The 13,784-nt window shown below is 46.6% G+C and overlaps 1 protein-coding gene across 6 annotated transcripts in view; it reads right to left on the reverse strand.

Moving 5' to 3' along the window:
* Positions 1-608: 608 nt before the first annotated feature.
* The window catches only part of OTUD7B (OTU deubiquitinase 7B), a 57,459-nt gene continuing 44,283 nt past the window's right edge, over positions 609-13,784 (reverse strand). For all 6 annotated transcript variants that reach the window (XM_027604214.2, XM_027604209.2, XM_027604213.2 and 3 more), the window contains 6 exons: positions 13,116-13,228; positions 10,850-10,977; positions 10,290-10,439; positions 9,545-9,659; positions 8,307-8,391; positions 609-6,930 (listed from right to left, as the gene is read on the reverse strand). In XM_027604214.2, the coding sequence (XP_027460015.1) occupies positions 5,722-6,930; positions 8,307-8,391; positions 9,545-9,659; positions 10,290-10,439; positions 10,850-10,977; positions 13,116-13,228 (1,800 nt within the window). In that variant the 3' untranslated portion in view covers positions 609-5,721. The remainder of the gene's footprint in view (positions 6,931-8,306; positions 8,392-9,544; positions 9,660-10,289; positions 10,440-10,849; positions 10,978-13,115; positions 13,229-13,784) is intronic.

The following is a 13,784-nucleotide window of genomic DNA, read 5'->3' on the forward strand; positions in this document are numbered from 1 at the left end:
GCAGTTTAGACTTCCTTGTGGCCTCCCCTGACACACCTGACAAAAGTAGTAGGAAATGGGCCTCGGAGGATTTTTGCCTGGGGAGGCCCAAGAAATGAGGGAGGAGAGTTAAAGCATTTTGTACATCGTTCTTCAGAGAGCATGAAACATACCTCACGTGGAGGGTGCCCTGAGAACACTGGGGAGAGAAATTGAAATATATCCGGGATGCAGACAAGTCAGGTGTGTTTATGTGCAAGTTCTGGGGGTGGAGGGAGGCCCAAGGAAGAGATCTTACTACTTAATCGAACACACACACACACACACACACACACAACCAGTGGGAAACCAGAGCCCATTCCAGGTACATGACCCCTCCCTCCAACCCAGACACCAGATCTCCAAATTAATGATTCATGTTCAGGACCTTCAAAGCTGAGGGCTGGAAACCTCTATCAGTTCAACAGCCCCATCCCCCACCATCCCCCCTGCAACCTGAGGAGCAGAGCAGAGGTGGGTGGGGAGGACCCTAGGAGGGAAATAAAGGAACTGCACTTGATGGCGCCTGGGTAGGAAGCAAAAGTCTGCATTTAGATGCGAAAAAGAAATGAAATACAAAATAAGGGTTAATGAGCTGCTGTTTTATTGATTTTGAGTCTGTACAGAGGCAGCAGACCTTAGGTGGGGGCCCCAGTTTTCCAAAGTGACACTCAACTCTCTCCTCCCTCAGCACAAACACCCTTCCGGCCTCGGCTGTAAAAGTTCCCTGTCTTGGCTGATATTGTGGAAATAACGAAGATATTGTGAGACAGGAAGTTAATTTGGAACAAAGAGGCATACACCTGCTAGGAAGGTGGCCCAGAAGCCTTATTCTAGAAGTCCTAAAAGCTCCCAAGCACCCCCAACCCCACCTACTTTCCATGGGCCTCAATCTCTTGGGGGAAGAAATATTTCCCAAGGTCTCTTGCAGTAGGAAGAGCTGTGTTCCACAATTTTAAAATCCCACTCTCCATTTTCCCTCCCCCCACTACCCTTCATTCAAGAGCCTCATTCTATTCTTAATATTTTGAGGTATAGCAGCAGCAGAGGCATCCAGAGGAAAAAAACCATCAGGGGAATGGGGGGAGGTGGAAGGCAGAAAAAAGTGGGTGACTTGGCTGAGCACGGGGAATGCAAAGGGGCAACAGCCAAGGGCTAATAGGACCACCTCTCAGTACCCCCCACACCAGTGGAGGTTTTAGTGGATGAAAGGAAGGATGCAGAAGCAAGGGGCTGTATCAGATTTTTCCATTTTCAGAATCCTGGTCTGGTTGCAGGTTTGTGCCAAGAGTGAAGGCTGCTGGGAGGGGCAGCTGGAGGAGGGGGGTGGAGCTGAGTGACTCACAAGATGAGTCACAGATCCAGTTATAAGCCGGGAAAGAGGCCAACGTCCTCCCCACCCCCCACCGCTCTCCGGTTACCTCCGGCCAGCTTCCGTTCCTCTTTCCTAACCCCCCTAACCCACGTGGCCAGTGAAGGGCGGTGGCATGGATAGAGTCTACATGAGGACGTCATAATATATTTTGTTAAGCTACTTAAGTACAGGGGCAAAACACCCTGCTATCTGCAGGCTGGGTATCAACAAAGTGAAAGAGACAGGAGTGCCTGTCTGACTCACTGAATCTGCAGTTGAAGGTCCTGGAGGGAAAAAGAAATTAGAAAAATCTGAGATGCAGGTGATTCCAGGCCAGGAAGGGGCTTCCAAGTCTGTCTTCTCATCTGTGCCTGGGGCACTGACTGCTTGAAGAAGACGACTGGTGTCTGAGGGGACAGCCATCACTGAAGCGCCTTAATGGGAAAGACAAATGTGACTGGAACCTTGGATGTGTGTGGCTGTTCAGAAAGGAGACCATTCGGAACCAGTTCCATTTTTTTCTGCCTCTGTATCACTTCCCAAATACACGATATGAAGTCATTGCTAACTTTTGTTTTATTGGTCTGTAAGCTTTAGTTGTGCTTGAGAAGAAACCGAGCCAAGAGTGGGAGAATACTTCCCTCCAGGCCCTGTCAGCACCAAGTTTCACACCATCCCCACTCCATAAAGAGACTGAATCTTTAAAAAAAAAAAAAAAAAAGTTTTGATATAATCTTTTTATTTTGTTGATAGGATCCAGTATGAGGGAAAAACTTTTGATTAAATCTTGTAACTCCCAATAAAACAACACAGATTAAGGTAGGAATTTGGAGACCTATCCTATAGTATACTTGCTCCATCAAGGCTGGGGTGGAGAATGTAGGGTGGAGGGGTAGCACTGTCTTAAGGGGGGAAAAATAAGAACCCCAAATATTTCCCCTCTCCAATAAAAACCTCAGTAGGTACCCCAATGCCCTGGATTAAAAGAACTAAGTGCACTTATTTAAGCCTGAGAGATCCCATCCCTCAGCCAGGCTGACAGGACCTGCCTCCCCCTTCAGCCACATACCCCTCCTTAACCAAGGAATTTTTGCTCATTTTGGGTGCACGTCACGTCTCCTTCTCCTCCCCTCTCCCAGCACAGTAACTGCATGGGCTTGCCTCTTCCACCCCCTCATCTTCCCAAAATGCCACAAACCAACCAGAGTCTGTTTTCATTTCCCAGGCATTATTCCTTCACCCTCCATCCCACACAACCCCCTCAAAGAATAAAGCAAAACAGTCTTTACTCATCCCTACTGAAAAACATCCATTGACTCAGGGCCCGTCATCCTTAGAATGGAGAATTTTTTTTTAATGCCTCAATATATAGTTACCTTCCCAAATTAAACAAAAATAATTTATTTCTGAATAAAAAGCTAACAGGGCCTAAATAAAGTCCTATTTTATCATATTCACTCCTAAGCAACCCCCCAGAATTTCTACCTTTTTTATTTGAAAAGAGGTCAAATAAATTGGGATTGGTTAGTTTATAAATCAAAACAAATACAAACATGACACCAGGTTTCTGTTTTTGTTCATTTGTCCTCAGTTTTTAAAAACAAAAGTATTAGCTAGAATCTAATAACAAATCAAATCCAAACACAGCAGTCCAATGGAGAATTAAAACTTTCCTGGCTTTACTCTCTGGGAAAACCCCTGGTCTGTTCCCATTCCTATCGGTCCAGGCCAGAATCCTATGCTGGAGATGGGCGCCTCCGGGAAAGCTAGGTGAGCTGTGCCGGGTGTGAGCTGGAGCCACCTGTTGCTTGGGCGCACTTAGGGGATGGAGGTTCACGAGGTGATGGTCTCACTAGTGCTGTTCTAGCCCCAGAGACAGGGTGAGGTGAGCAAGGCTCTCACCTCGGGCACAAAATTTAAGGGGTGCCCCAAAACTCAGTAACCAACATACTATCTTAATGCAGTATTTTTTGAACATCAAAACCAATGTAAAATATCCACAATGAACTAAGTATCAAAATTGTAAGGACAGGATTCAACCCCATACTTGCTCAATTCAGCTTATTTCCCTCACCTTAATCTCAGTCCTATTGGATCCTTCTTTAAGATTTTGATATTTTATTCATCATGGAGTTTTCTTGTATTTTAAATACTGCATTAACATGGTATTTATCTTAATCACTGAGTTTTTCAGTACCCCTTAAAGTGCTATACCAAAGGGAGTACTCATCTTGTAGTAGTCCCAGCCCTGGCCAAAAATATGTACATCCCCTCCTTTGGAATCTATCTCCTTTGACCCCAGTGCTTCCTGAAAACCATTCTATTTTCAAATAAAAGCCTAAGAATTAATAGCCATATGAAATGATTAAATCAACAGACTATCAGATTTGAAAAGTGAGTGACTTTCAAGTCTGCTGAAGAAAGAGGAATCTTTCTAAACTCTGAGCAGTTCCAATGAAGAGGACAGTCTTGGGGGACATGGGATGACAACTTTCCTGATTGGGCAGAAGCAATATATGGCAATTACAGGTCCCCAAAACACATACACACACACCCAGCCCACATCCGGTTTAGAGCAAATGTGGGGATGCCATTCCATGAGATGGGTTAGGAGTACATACCTCAAAAGAGAAATCCACATACAGAAAAACAGCCCCGATAAACACTCCGGACACTTAAGTACACTTATTCCCCTTCTTCATATGCACCCAGGAGTGTATACAATTGCATAGTTTTTTTTTCCCCAGAAAAAAAAAAAAGAAAGAAAAAGGAAAATCGGCCCAGGATAGGTCCTCCAGTTTAAAGCTCTTAGAAATGGTGCTGGCCAGAGTAAAGGCTGTCCAGACTTGTGCTTTGTGCAAAATGCAAAGGAGCTCCCCCTTCTGTGTCCATAGGCCCATTCCCACCCTCTGGGGAAAAGGGCTGAGTCAGGGAAAGGGTGAAACCCAAAGACAGATCAGCTCATTGGGAGTAATCTGTGATCTGTGGTTACAGTTCACTAAAATAGTATTTCTCTAACTACCTTTTTATAAATTGCCCCTAACCCCTACCCCCGTGTTTCAACATCAATCCTATTATCAAAAATATGTCTTCTTACAAAGTATTTTTTTTCTTATTTTAATAAACTAACCACAGATTAAGGTCAGCTATGGCTTAACAAAAGAAGCCGGGATGTTAAGTTCATTCTCCAAAAGTAGAGAGGAAGGAGAAAGAATCATAGGAAGAAAAAAAAATCATTTTTTAAAATGTTTTTGCTCAATGGGGTCGTTTTGTTTGTTTCTTCTCCTTAAAAAAAAAAAAGAGTCAAAAGAAGTTGCTTTCTACAGAAACACAGCAGCAGAGGATGGTTTTTGGTTTTGTTTGAAACAGTCTGGCCAAAGGTCTGTCCGGCTCCTGCCCTCCCCGGGTGCACTCACACCCCACTGTGTGGTTATTGCTAAGTAGTTACAAAAGATCACCTGGAGAAGATTCAGCCCACACAGCTGCTCTTCTCCTTACTCTTCCCTTCCCCTGAGGGAACTTTTTCCTTTTTTTTTTTAAATAAAATTAAAGTCGTTAAAAAAAAAAAATCACAATCTTAACTTAGCTGAGCTCAGCCCTCAAAAAGGATGAGGAAAAGATCCGGGGCAATCAGCAATCTCCTCTCGAACCAGAACGGATGACAGACGGCTGTTTAGAAGAAATAAAACTTGAGAGGAAAAGGATTCCCCTTGTAAGTTCTTCCCTTTCCCATCTCAGTAAGCGGATTTAAACCAACCCCCTCCTAATAAGCACCTGTGAGGACACATTACTGCCTTGTCTTTCCAGATCCTTCAGGAGAAAGAATTTGGCCAACCCTAATTTCTACCTTAATTCAAATCAACAGCAAATCTAATTCCCCAGTTTCCCTCCACACTCCCCACTCCACCGTCATGTGCTTTTTTCCAACCTACAAGAACTTTGGTCTGGTTTTTTTATTGACTGAGAACCTCCTTTGCCTGCTCCTGCCCCGGACTTCTGCCCACCTCCCCACCCCCACACACTAAACCTTCCCCTCATTTCCCCTGGATCCTGGGGTGTACCCAAGTAGTTATGAGACAAAATCACCATCTTTCCCCCTTGTACCTCCTCAGTCCCAGCAAGATTGACGAAGGGCTTGCGCGGCCCTCCAGGCACCGCCCAGCCCCGACCTGCTCTTGCCAGCCTGGCAGCTCTCCAGCGTGCACATACACTTCAGAAGTTCCTGGCTAGGCTCCCACTGACATTACTGCATTTGCCCCATCCGCATGGGGGCTGGGTCTTGATGAGCCAATGAGCTGAGCTTAACTCTCTTTGTTTAGCCCCCCTTGCCCTCCAAGGCTTCCCCCTCCTCAGAACCTGTGCACCAGCAGCTCCCCACCCGGTTCGCGCTCCCTCCTCCTCAGTTCTTCCCTGTAACAGCAGGAGCAGAAGTTGTTTGTCTCAGGGTGTCCATAGAAGCTGCAGTTCGGCTGTTTGCATTTGGTCTGGGTTGGAGGAAGCCCCCGGGGCCCTCCAGCCCATCCATCTGGCTCAGGGGGCTCTCTGAAGCCGTTGCTGTAGGAGTCAGCCACACGGAACGGGGGTGCTAACAACGCACCCCTGTGAAGGCCATCCTTGGGGTGACTGCCTGGCTCCAGAGACGGGATGCAGTCCCGATGGGGGTAGGGCCGCCCTGGAGGACACTGTCTGGGGAAGGTGGCATAGGGTGGTAGGCCCCCCCCCCAAGGCCCCCCGGCCAGCTGCCTCCGGGGTTCCTGGCAGTGGGCTCCAGCCCCAGCAGGCCTCGGGACAGTAAAGCCCCCAGGGTAGCCAGCAGGGAATGCCACTGCCTTGGACTCTGCTGGGGGGGCAGTCAGCAACTCCTCCCCGCCATCTGGCTCTGGCTTTTTGGCTGGAGGAGGCCCACTCCCCACCCCTCCATTCAGGATCTTCCTCTCTGCCTCCTTCTGCTTCTGCTCAGCCAGGAATCTCTCCTCAGCATCAGAAAGGTAGCGCTGGATCATCTCCTCCTGATACTGATGACGGTGACCCATCTTCAGGGTTCCAACAAAAATAAACTTCCCCTCCCCTTGCATTGCAATCCTCATAATGCTCAAGCTCTGCATCACTTCCTGGCTATACTTGCTCCCTCCATTACCAACAGACTCAGACGTGGGCTTCTCAGACACGGGCCCATCCCCCGCTGCCTCCTCCTTGCCACCCTTCCAGCTCTTCAGTGAGTTCTTCTTCTTCTTCTCCAGGGTCTCGGTGCCGCTGCTTACCCCCGACCCCGTTCCCACCCCTCCGGGCTTCGAGCCCTTGCTGGGCATCAGGCCTCCCATGTTCTTCTTGAGCTTGCTGCCCAAAGTTTTGCCAAAGCTGCCCAGTTTGTTGGCCACAGAATCTGCTCTCTTCTTGTCTTTCTCCCGACCTCGCTTTGACTTCTCTTTCCGCTTGCTGCCCTCATTGCTTGTAGAACTGCTGCCAACCGACTCCTTGTCTGATTCCCCAGACTCAGGAGTGGACCGGGGCTCATCTCCAGCTGAGGCTGTGGGGGACTCAGGTTGTGCCAGGGGAGCCTGGAGGACATAAGAACAGGATTACTGGTTGTCCCACTGGGCTGAGGCGAGGGAAGTCCCCTCTAGCCCATCCATCTGGCTCACAGGGCTCGCTGCAGCATTGCTACAGGAATTAGCCCCATGGAAAAGGGCTGATAACATCCCTGTGCACTCCATCCCTGGAGTGCCTGCCTAGTTCCAGCAAAGGGCCGTTGTCATGGTGGAGAAGGGTCACCCAGGAGGGCACTGTCCTTCCCCAGCTCTAGTCAGCTCTCCCATGGACCAGGGAAAGATGTATCTAAATATCTAACTTTTATCTCACCCCCTGCAATTTGACTCCCTTCTGTAATAAGGAGGTTCTTCTAGAGCAATGAGCAACCATACAATACATGGCGTCTGGGTAAGGAGGAAGAATATTCCATAGATACTAGAATACCCTTTATTATAAACTTCTCTCTCTCTTTTTTTAAGATTTTATTTATTTGAGAGAGAGAGAGAGAGAGAGAGAGAGCACAAGCAGGGGGAGCGGCAGGCAGAGGGAGAGGGAGAAGCGGACTCCGCACTGAGCAGGGAGCCTGATGCGCTCGATCCCAGGATCATGACCTGAGCCAAAGGCAGACCGTTAACCAACTGAGCCACCCAGGCGCCTCAATTACAAATTTCTCTATGCCTGGGATGCCTGGGTGGCTCAGATGGTTGGGTCCTGGAATCGAGCCCCATGTCAGGCTCCAAGCTCAAGTGGGAGTCTGCGTCTCCCTCTCCCTCTGCCTCTCCCCCTGCTTGTGTTCCCTCTGTCTCTCTCTCTCAAATGAATAACATCTTTAAAAAACAAACAAACAAATTTGTCTATGCCAGATTTTGCCCAAAATTAATCTCAAGGAAGTCTTAACTAACCACAACCAACTCTAACCATTCTGCATCCCCTCAACTTTTAGACATTCAGCACTAGAGTCTGTCAGTCTGCCCTTGTTCCTGTATTCCTGTTCTCTGGAGAATGATGACATCCTCAGAACCTACTAGATCAGTCTCTTAAGGAGACTTAAGCGATTCTGTCTCCTCTGGTATCCTCCACAGAAATCTATATATATAAGGCTTGGGACAAAGTAATGACGATCTCAAGTTCACCAAAAAGTCTAGAAAACTTTTCTTCGAAGAATGTGTTTTAGTATCACAAAGCAGAGCCGGAGAGGAGCTGTGGAAAATGGAGGGCACTAACAGGTAAGAAGGCAGGAAAAAGTGTCTTTTGGAACTCATCTGATATTTTCCAGTTATTCCTAACCTTGAATCGTCAGCTACCACTCAGAAGGGATTCATAAGGAAACCACTGCCAGGTCTCCTTGTTCCCCCTGTCAATGAAAACCAAGGACGTACAAGGGTGGGGTCGGAGAAGTCCTTACCTGTGCATCAGAGGACACTGGGATCCACTTCACATTCATGTAGCCATGCAGCAGATGCAATTTGACCTCTAGGGACAGGATTACACTGTGAAGAGGAGAAAGGAAGAATTAAAAACATCCTGTGACCTTTAAAAAGCAAAGTGTGTGATCCAGTTGGGAGGTAGGATGGGAGAGGGCTACAATGGCTTGGGACTCAGACAAGGTGGGGTCTGAATTATAGCTCCACCAATTAGTACTAAGCTTTATGACCTTGAGGCAAGTCACTTCACCCTCCCTGGAACTCAGCTGGGGTTGATAATGGGCATAGATAATATCTACCCTGTAAGGTTGTTGTGAAGATTAAAATAGTACTGGAAAGGACCCAGCATAATGTCTGGAAAACAGGAAATACTTACTGAACAGTAGCCATTATTGTTGCTGGTGTAAATATTATTAAGAAGGAGCTTTTGATATCTAGGTGAGAACTTATTTTAAAAGCCATAAATTCTGAGTTTTTAAATCAAACCCTCTCAATTGGATCCCAGTGTCAGGAGCCCAAAGAAGGAAACACTGGGTAAGAGGTAAGGACGCTTTTATATCCATACCCTCTTCATAGGAAGCTGTGGAGGGCACAGGCCGAGGACTAAACCTGCTTTGGGAGGTGGCAGGGAGGGGGGCTGGCAGAAAGAACATTTTTCTTGCTATTTAGATTCAGAAAGGCAACAATCCAAAGCAAACTAACACTTCAGACAATTATTTAAAAACCCCTCTCATGGGTTGGCTTAGTTGGTAAAGCATGCAACTCTTGATCTTGGGGTTGTGAGTTCGAGCCCCATGTTGTGTGTAGAGGTTACTTAAAATATGAAATCCTAAAAAAATTTTTTAAATAAATAAAATAAAACACCTCTCACTTGGACCGGGAGAAAAAGTGTGACTTGATTATCTTGATTTTCTGATCACCGTTTTGGAGATTCTGGGATGTATCCCAGGAGAAGAACACTCCTCACATTATAAGGAAAGAACAAGTTGTAATCCCAGGATTTCCCTCTTTCATGGGGAGAAAAAGCAGCTGCATGCTGTAAGAATCCTGGTGCCCAACATGTCCCCGCTCCCCGCTCCCCCCGCCGTCTCCAACTTCCCCAAAACACCAGAGCTAGGATGTGACTGTCTTGCCTCCGAGCTGAGGAAGAGTCCCCGGGGAAATGGATGCTGTATGTGGAAGAGACACTTAGCAGGTGGGAAGCCTATGCCTGCCTCACCTGGCCAATCGGACGTTGTCATTGTCATCTTTGCCCCACTCCCAGCCCTTTCCAGGGTCCACAGCAAAGTGCAAGGGCAGCAGCTTATGCTCTGAATCTGTAAGTGGGATCACAGCTGGGGAGGAAGAAACATGTCATCAAGGAGTCTCCTTAAGGAGAGAGGAAGGCAACTGAACGCAAACTGACTTCACTAAAGAGGAGGCTGGATCATATCACAGGTCTCGAACTGAGCTCACTCAGTTTTCACATGTGAATTACACTGGCATCAAAAACAGACAGACTGGTTTTCCCTTACTAGCCAACACACAATTTAGGCCACTAATCTCCATGACTCCCCCCTAGTCAGTCAACAAACACTCACGATGTTCTTGCCAGTTAATGTGGATTCAAAAAATTCAAAGTCATTATTAAGACAAATACAGCAGGGGCGCCTGGGTGGCTCAGTCGCAAAGCATCACTTGGAAGGTTCTATGACCTTAATACACACACTCTTCACTCCAGAACAGGGAGAAGCAAATACAGGCAGGCTACTGTGTTCTTCCCCAAAGCTCTTTGTCAAAACGTATTTATTTTTAATTTAAACACCCTGGCGTATCTCTAGCTTAGTAAAACAGTATCAGTGTGCACTGTCTGGGCTTGCATGTCACTTAGTTCTTCCCTCCTACACTCTCTCCCATTTAAGTTTTTCCAAGTGAAAATAAAGCAGACCAGTTGACACCAAAGACACCAACATCGCATTCAGCACCTTGTTCCTTGGCATTCTCCTTCTGCTCCATGGACACAAGTGCAGAAAAGTGGGCTTGATCGTAGGCGAGCACCAGAGGGGAGCGGTGACACTGGCTGGCTGGGACCTCCAAGGGCAGATAGATTCCCCCAAAGGGAATAGGGGCGAACGCTGCGGCAAACCACAAAGTCTGTTATTCAGGATGTGTTCTTGCCTAGAGGGCAATCCCCACACCCCACTCTTCCAAGGGAGCTCCCCCCTTTTACTCACTCTAACCCCTAGTTAATCATTCTATCTATTTATTTATTTATTTTAAAGATTTTATTTATTTATTTGAGAGAGACATAGCAAGAGAGGGAACACAAGCAGGGGGAGCGGGAGAGGGAGAAGCAGGCTTTCTTAAGAAGCCTCATCAATTAACCCCAACTGCTTTGCTCTCGATCTCTTGAGAATTTTGCATTGTCCTAATGTATACCTTGTTTCTCCCCAAGGGTCCATATAGCCCCTTCCTTCCCTCCTCCCAGTGCTTAGCCCAAGGCTCTGCAAATAGAAGGTGCTCAGGGCACCGAGGACTGACTCACCTTCCCCACCAGAGTCCCTCAGCATGGTGTCGGCCACGACGACTATGGGCCTCCTAAGCACATGGGCAAGGACAAAGACGTGGAATTCTTCTAGGCTTTCATATACAGGCTCCTCTGAACTCTCCACCCTAGAGTTGCAGGAGGGGAGAGAGTGGAAGGGGCGCCGCGGAGGGGAGAGGGAAGAAAACCAAACAAGACACCCCTGAAGATCAGTTCCACAAAGAGGAAAAAGAGGAATGTCCTTTCCTGGTTTTCTTTCCTTTTCTTTTTTTTAAGATTTTGTTTATTTATTTGACAGAGAAAGACACAGTGAGAGAGGGAACACAAACAGGGGGAGGGGGAGAGGGAGAAGCAGGCTTCCTGCTGAGCAGGGAGCCTGACGCGGGGCTCGATCCCAGAACCCTGGGATCATGACCCAAGCCGAAGGCAGACGCACAATGACTGAGCCACCCAGGCACCCCTTTTCCTGGTTTTTTAATCTTAAAGCTGCCATGGACATAGCTGATTATTTTATGCTATGGTGGTTGTTTCTATTCCCGTTTCAGAGATGGGGAAATCCAAGAAAAGAGATTTGAAGGCCCTAAGGCTAAAACAGTGTTAGGAATCTGGAGGTAATCCCTCTGTTAAAACCAATCTTGCTCAATAGCCTTCCCCTATTTGCTTTATCCTATAGCTCAGGACACAACTGTGTAGCCTCACTTTACCTACAACCACCCACACATCACATGCATCATGTCCTACAAAAAAAAAAAAAAAATTCCTCTTATGTTCCCTTACGTGAAGAAGAGCATCTCACCCTCACCATATCTACCTAGTAGCCTAATCAGAAATCTGTGAAATAGTTACTCTTCTTTATCTTTCATCTTAATTAATCACCTGGCTTGACTGATTCCATCTCTTACGTGTCTCTCTCCTATCTATCTCCTCCAGCCTGTCTGGAACCCACCCCTCTTGTTCACACCCATGGCCTCTCTCCCGGATTACTACAACTGCACCCAGTCTCAATGCCCTCCACTTCATCACCCGCTCTGCTAGCAGTGTGTTCAAATACACGAATTTGCTCCGGTCACCAGGATACACACAATTCAGTGGCTTCCTGACCCCAACAGCAATGTTATTCAACACTGGGTACTTGGTACAAATGCAGATTTCTGGGCCATAGCTCAGTCCAACTCAACTGAACTTCCTTAGGGTGGAGGTCCCCAAATCTGCACTTTAACAAGCCTCCCAGATTATTCTTATGCACAATAAAGTCTGGACAGGTTATAATTTTTTAACCTTATCTTACAGAAAATTTCAAAATTTTAAACATTCAAAACTAGAAAGAATATTATACCTAAACTCTCACGTATCCATCACCCAGCCTCAACAATTATAAAACACATGGTCAATGTTGTTTCACCTAGACCTTGATCTAGTTCCCTATTAGGCCCCACCCCCACCCCACCAGATTATTTTGAATCAAATCCTAGATATCATTTCATCCATAGATTTTTCAGTTTCTATCTCTAAAAAAATAAAGGACTCCTGGGGCGCCTGGGTGGCTCAGTCCTTAAGCGTCTGCCTTTGGTTCAGGTCATGATCCCAGGGTCCTAGGATCAAGCCCCGCATTGTGTTCCCTGCTCTGCAGGAAGCCTGCTTCTCCCTCTCCCTCTCCCACTCCCCCTGCTTGTGTTCCCTCTCTCGCTGTGTCTCTCTCTGTCAAATAAATAAAATATTTTTTTAAAAAATAAATAAATAAAAAATAAAGGACTCCTTTTAAAAACAACCACACAACCATTAATATCACACTTTAAAAAAATTAACAATTAAACATGTAGACATTGTTCACGTTTCCCCAGCTGTCTCATAAATGTCCACACATTCCCACTGGTTGATTTGTGTAAGTGTCTTTAAACTTAGGTTCCCTCTCCCTTTTTATTTTCCTTGCAGTATATTTATTGAGAAAACTGAGTCATGTCCTACAATTTCTCAAAGTCTGGATAGGATACGATTTTAATTCCTCAGCATGGTACAACAGAAACCTCAGCATGGCACACAAAACTCTGGTTATCCAGCCTCATCTAGCACTCTATACCATGTACTCGGTATTCTGGCAATGCCCAACTACTTGTAGTTTCTAGAACGTACCATGCTGTTACACCCTTCTGTACCCTTGCCACAGCCCCTCTCTTTCCTTCTAACATCCCCCTAGCAAGAAGTTCTTTGGACACTGAGGACTCAGTAAATATTACTTCCTACCCCCAACCACGTTAGCCATACTCACCCACCACAGTTGGCTCCATTGGAACCTAGATGCATGCGGGGTTCACTCGAGGCAAGCTTGATCAGCTCATTCCATTCCTTCTGCCATTCATCCTCTGTGTACACCAGGCCTGACTGCGTGAAAGACAGGCAGGGGAGATCAAGCAGTTAGAGGCTAGGTTCACGAGGCAGCAGCTATTCAACTCACTCACAGTGCCCCACTCCCTATTCTCTTAGCACTTGGCTTACAACGTGTACTACAAAGTCTTCTCCCTTTCCTAGTCAAGGTCCACAAAAGAATAGTCTATGATCTCTCTTACACTTCTTTTTCTTCCATTCTTTTTCAGCCCACTTCAGTCCAGGCTACACCCCTTGCCCCACTTACACCACTTCACCTAACTGACTCTGGCAAAGGACAATGACCTTCTCTTTGGTTCTCGTCTTTCTTAGTCTTCAAGTAGCATTTCAACTCCTCATTAAACTTCCTTCTCCTTTCACTTCTGCAACACTACTTTCTCCTATCTCTCTCAACTCTGTCTACCCTAGAAGTATTGGTGTTGTGTCAATAATATTAGCAGCCTTGGTTCCTTCTGGGTGATCTCTTCTACTGCCATAATCTCATCTACTGCCATCTATATGCTCAGGATGCTAAAATCTCCCTCTCCATCCCAGACCTCCTCTTAATTTCTAT

This window comes from Zalophus californianus, chromosome 4, assembly GCF_009762305.2.
Source record: "Zalophus californianus isolate mZalCal1 chromosome 4, mZalCal1.pri.v2, whole genome shotgun sequence".
NCBI lineage: Eukaryota > Metazoa > Chordata > Mammalia > Carnivora > Otariidae > Zalophus > Zalophus californianus.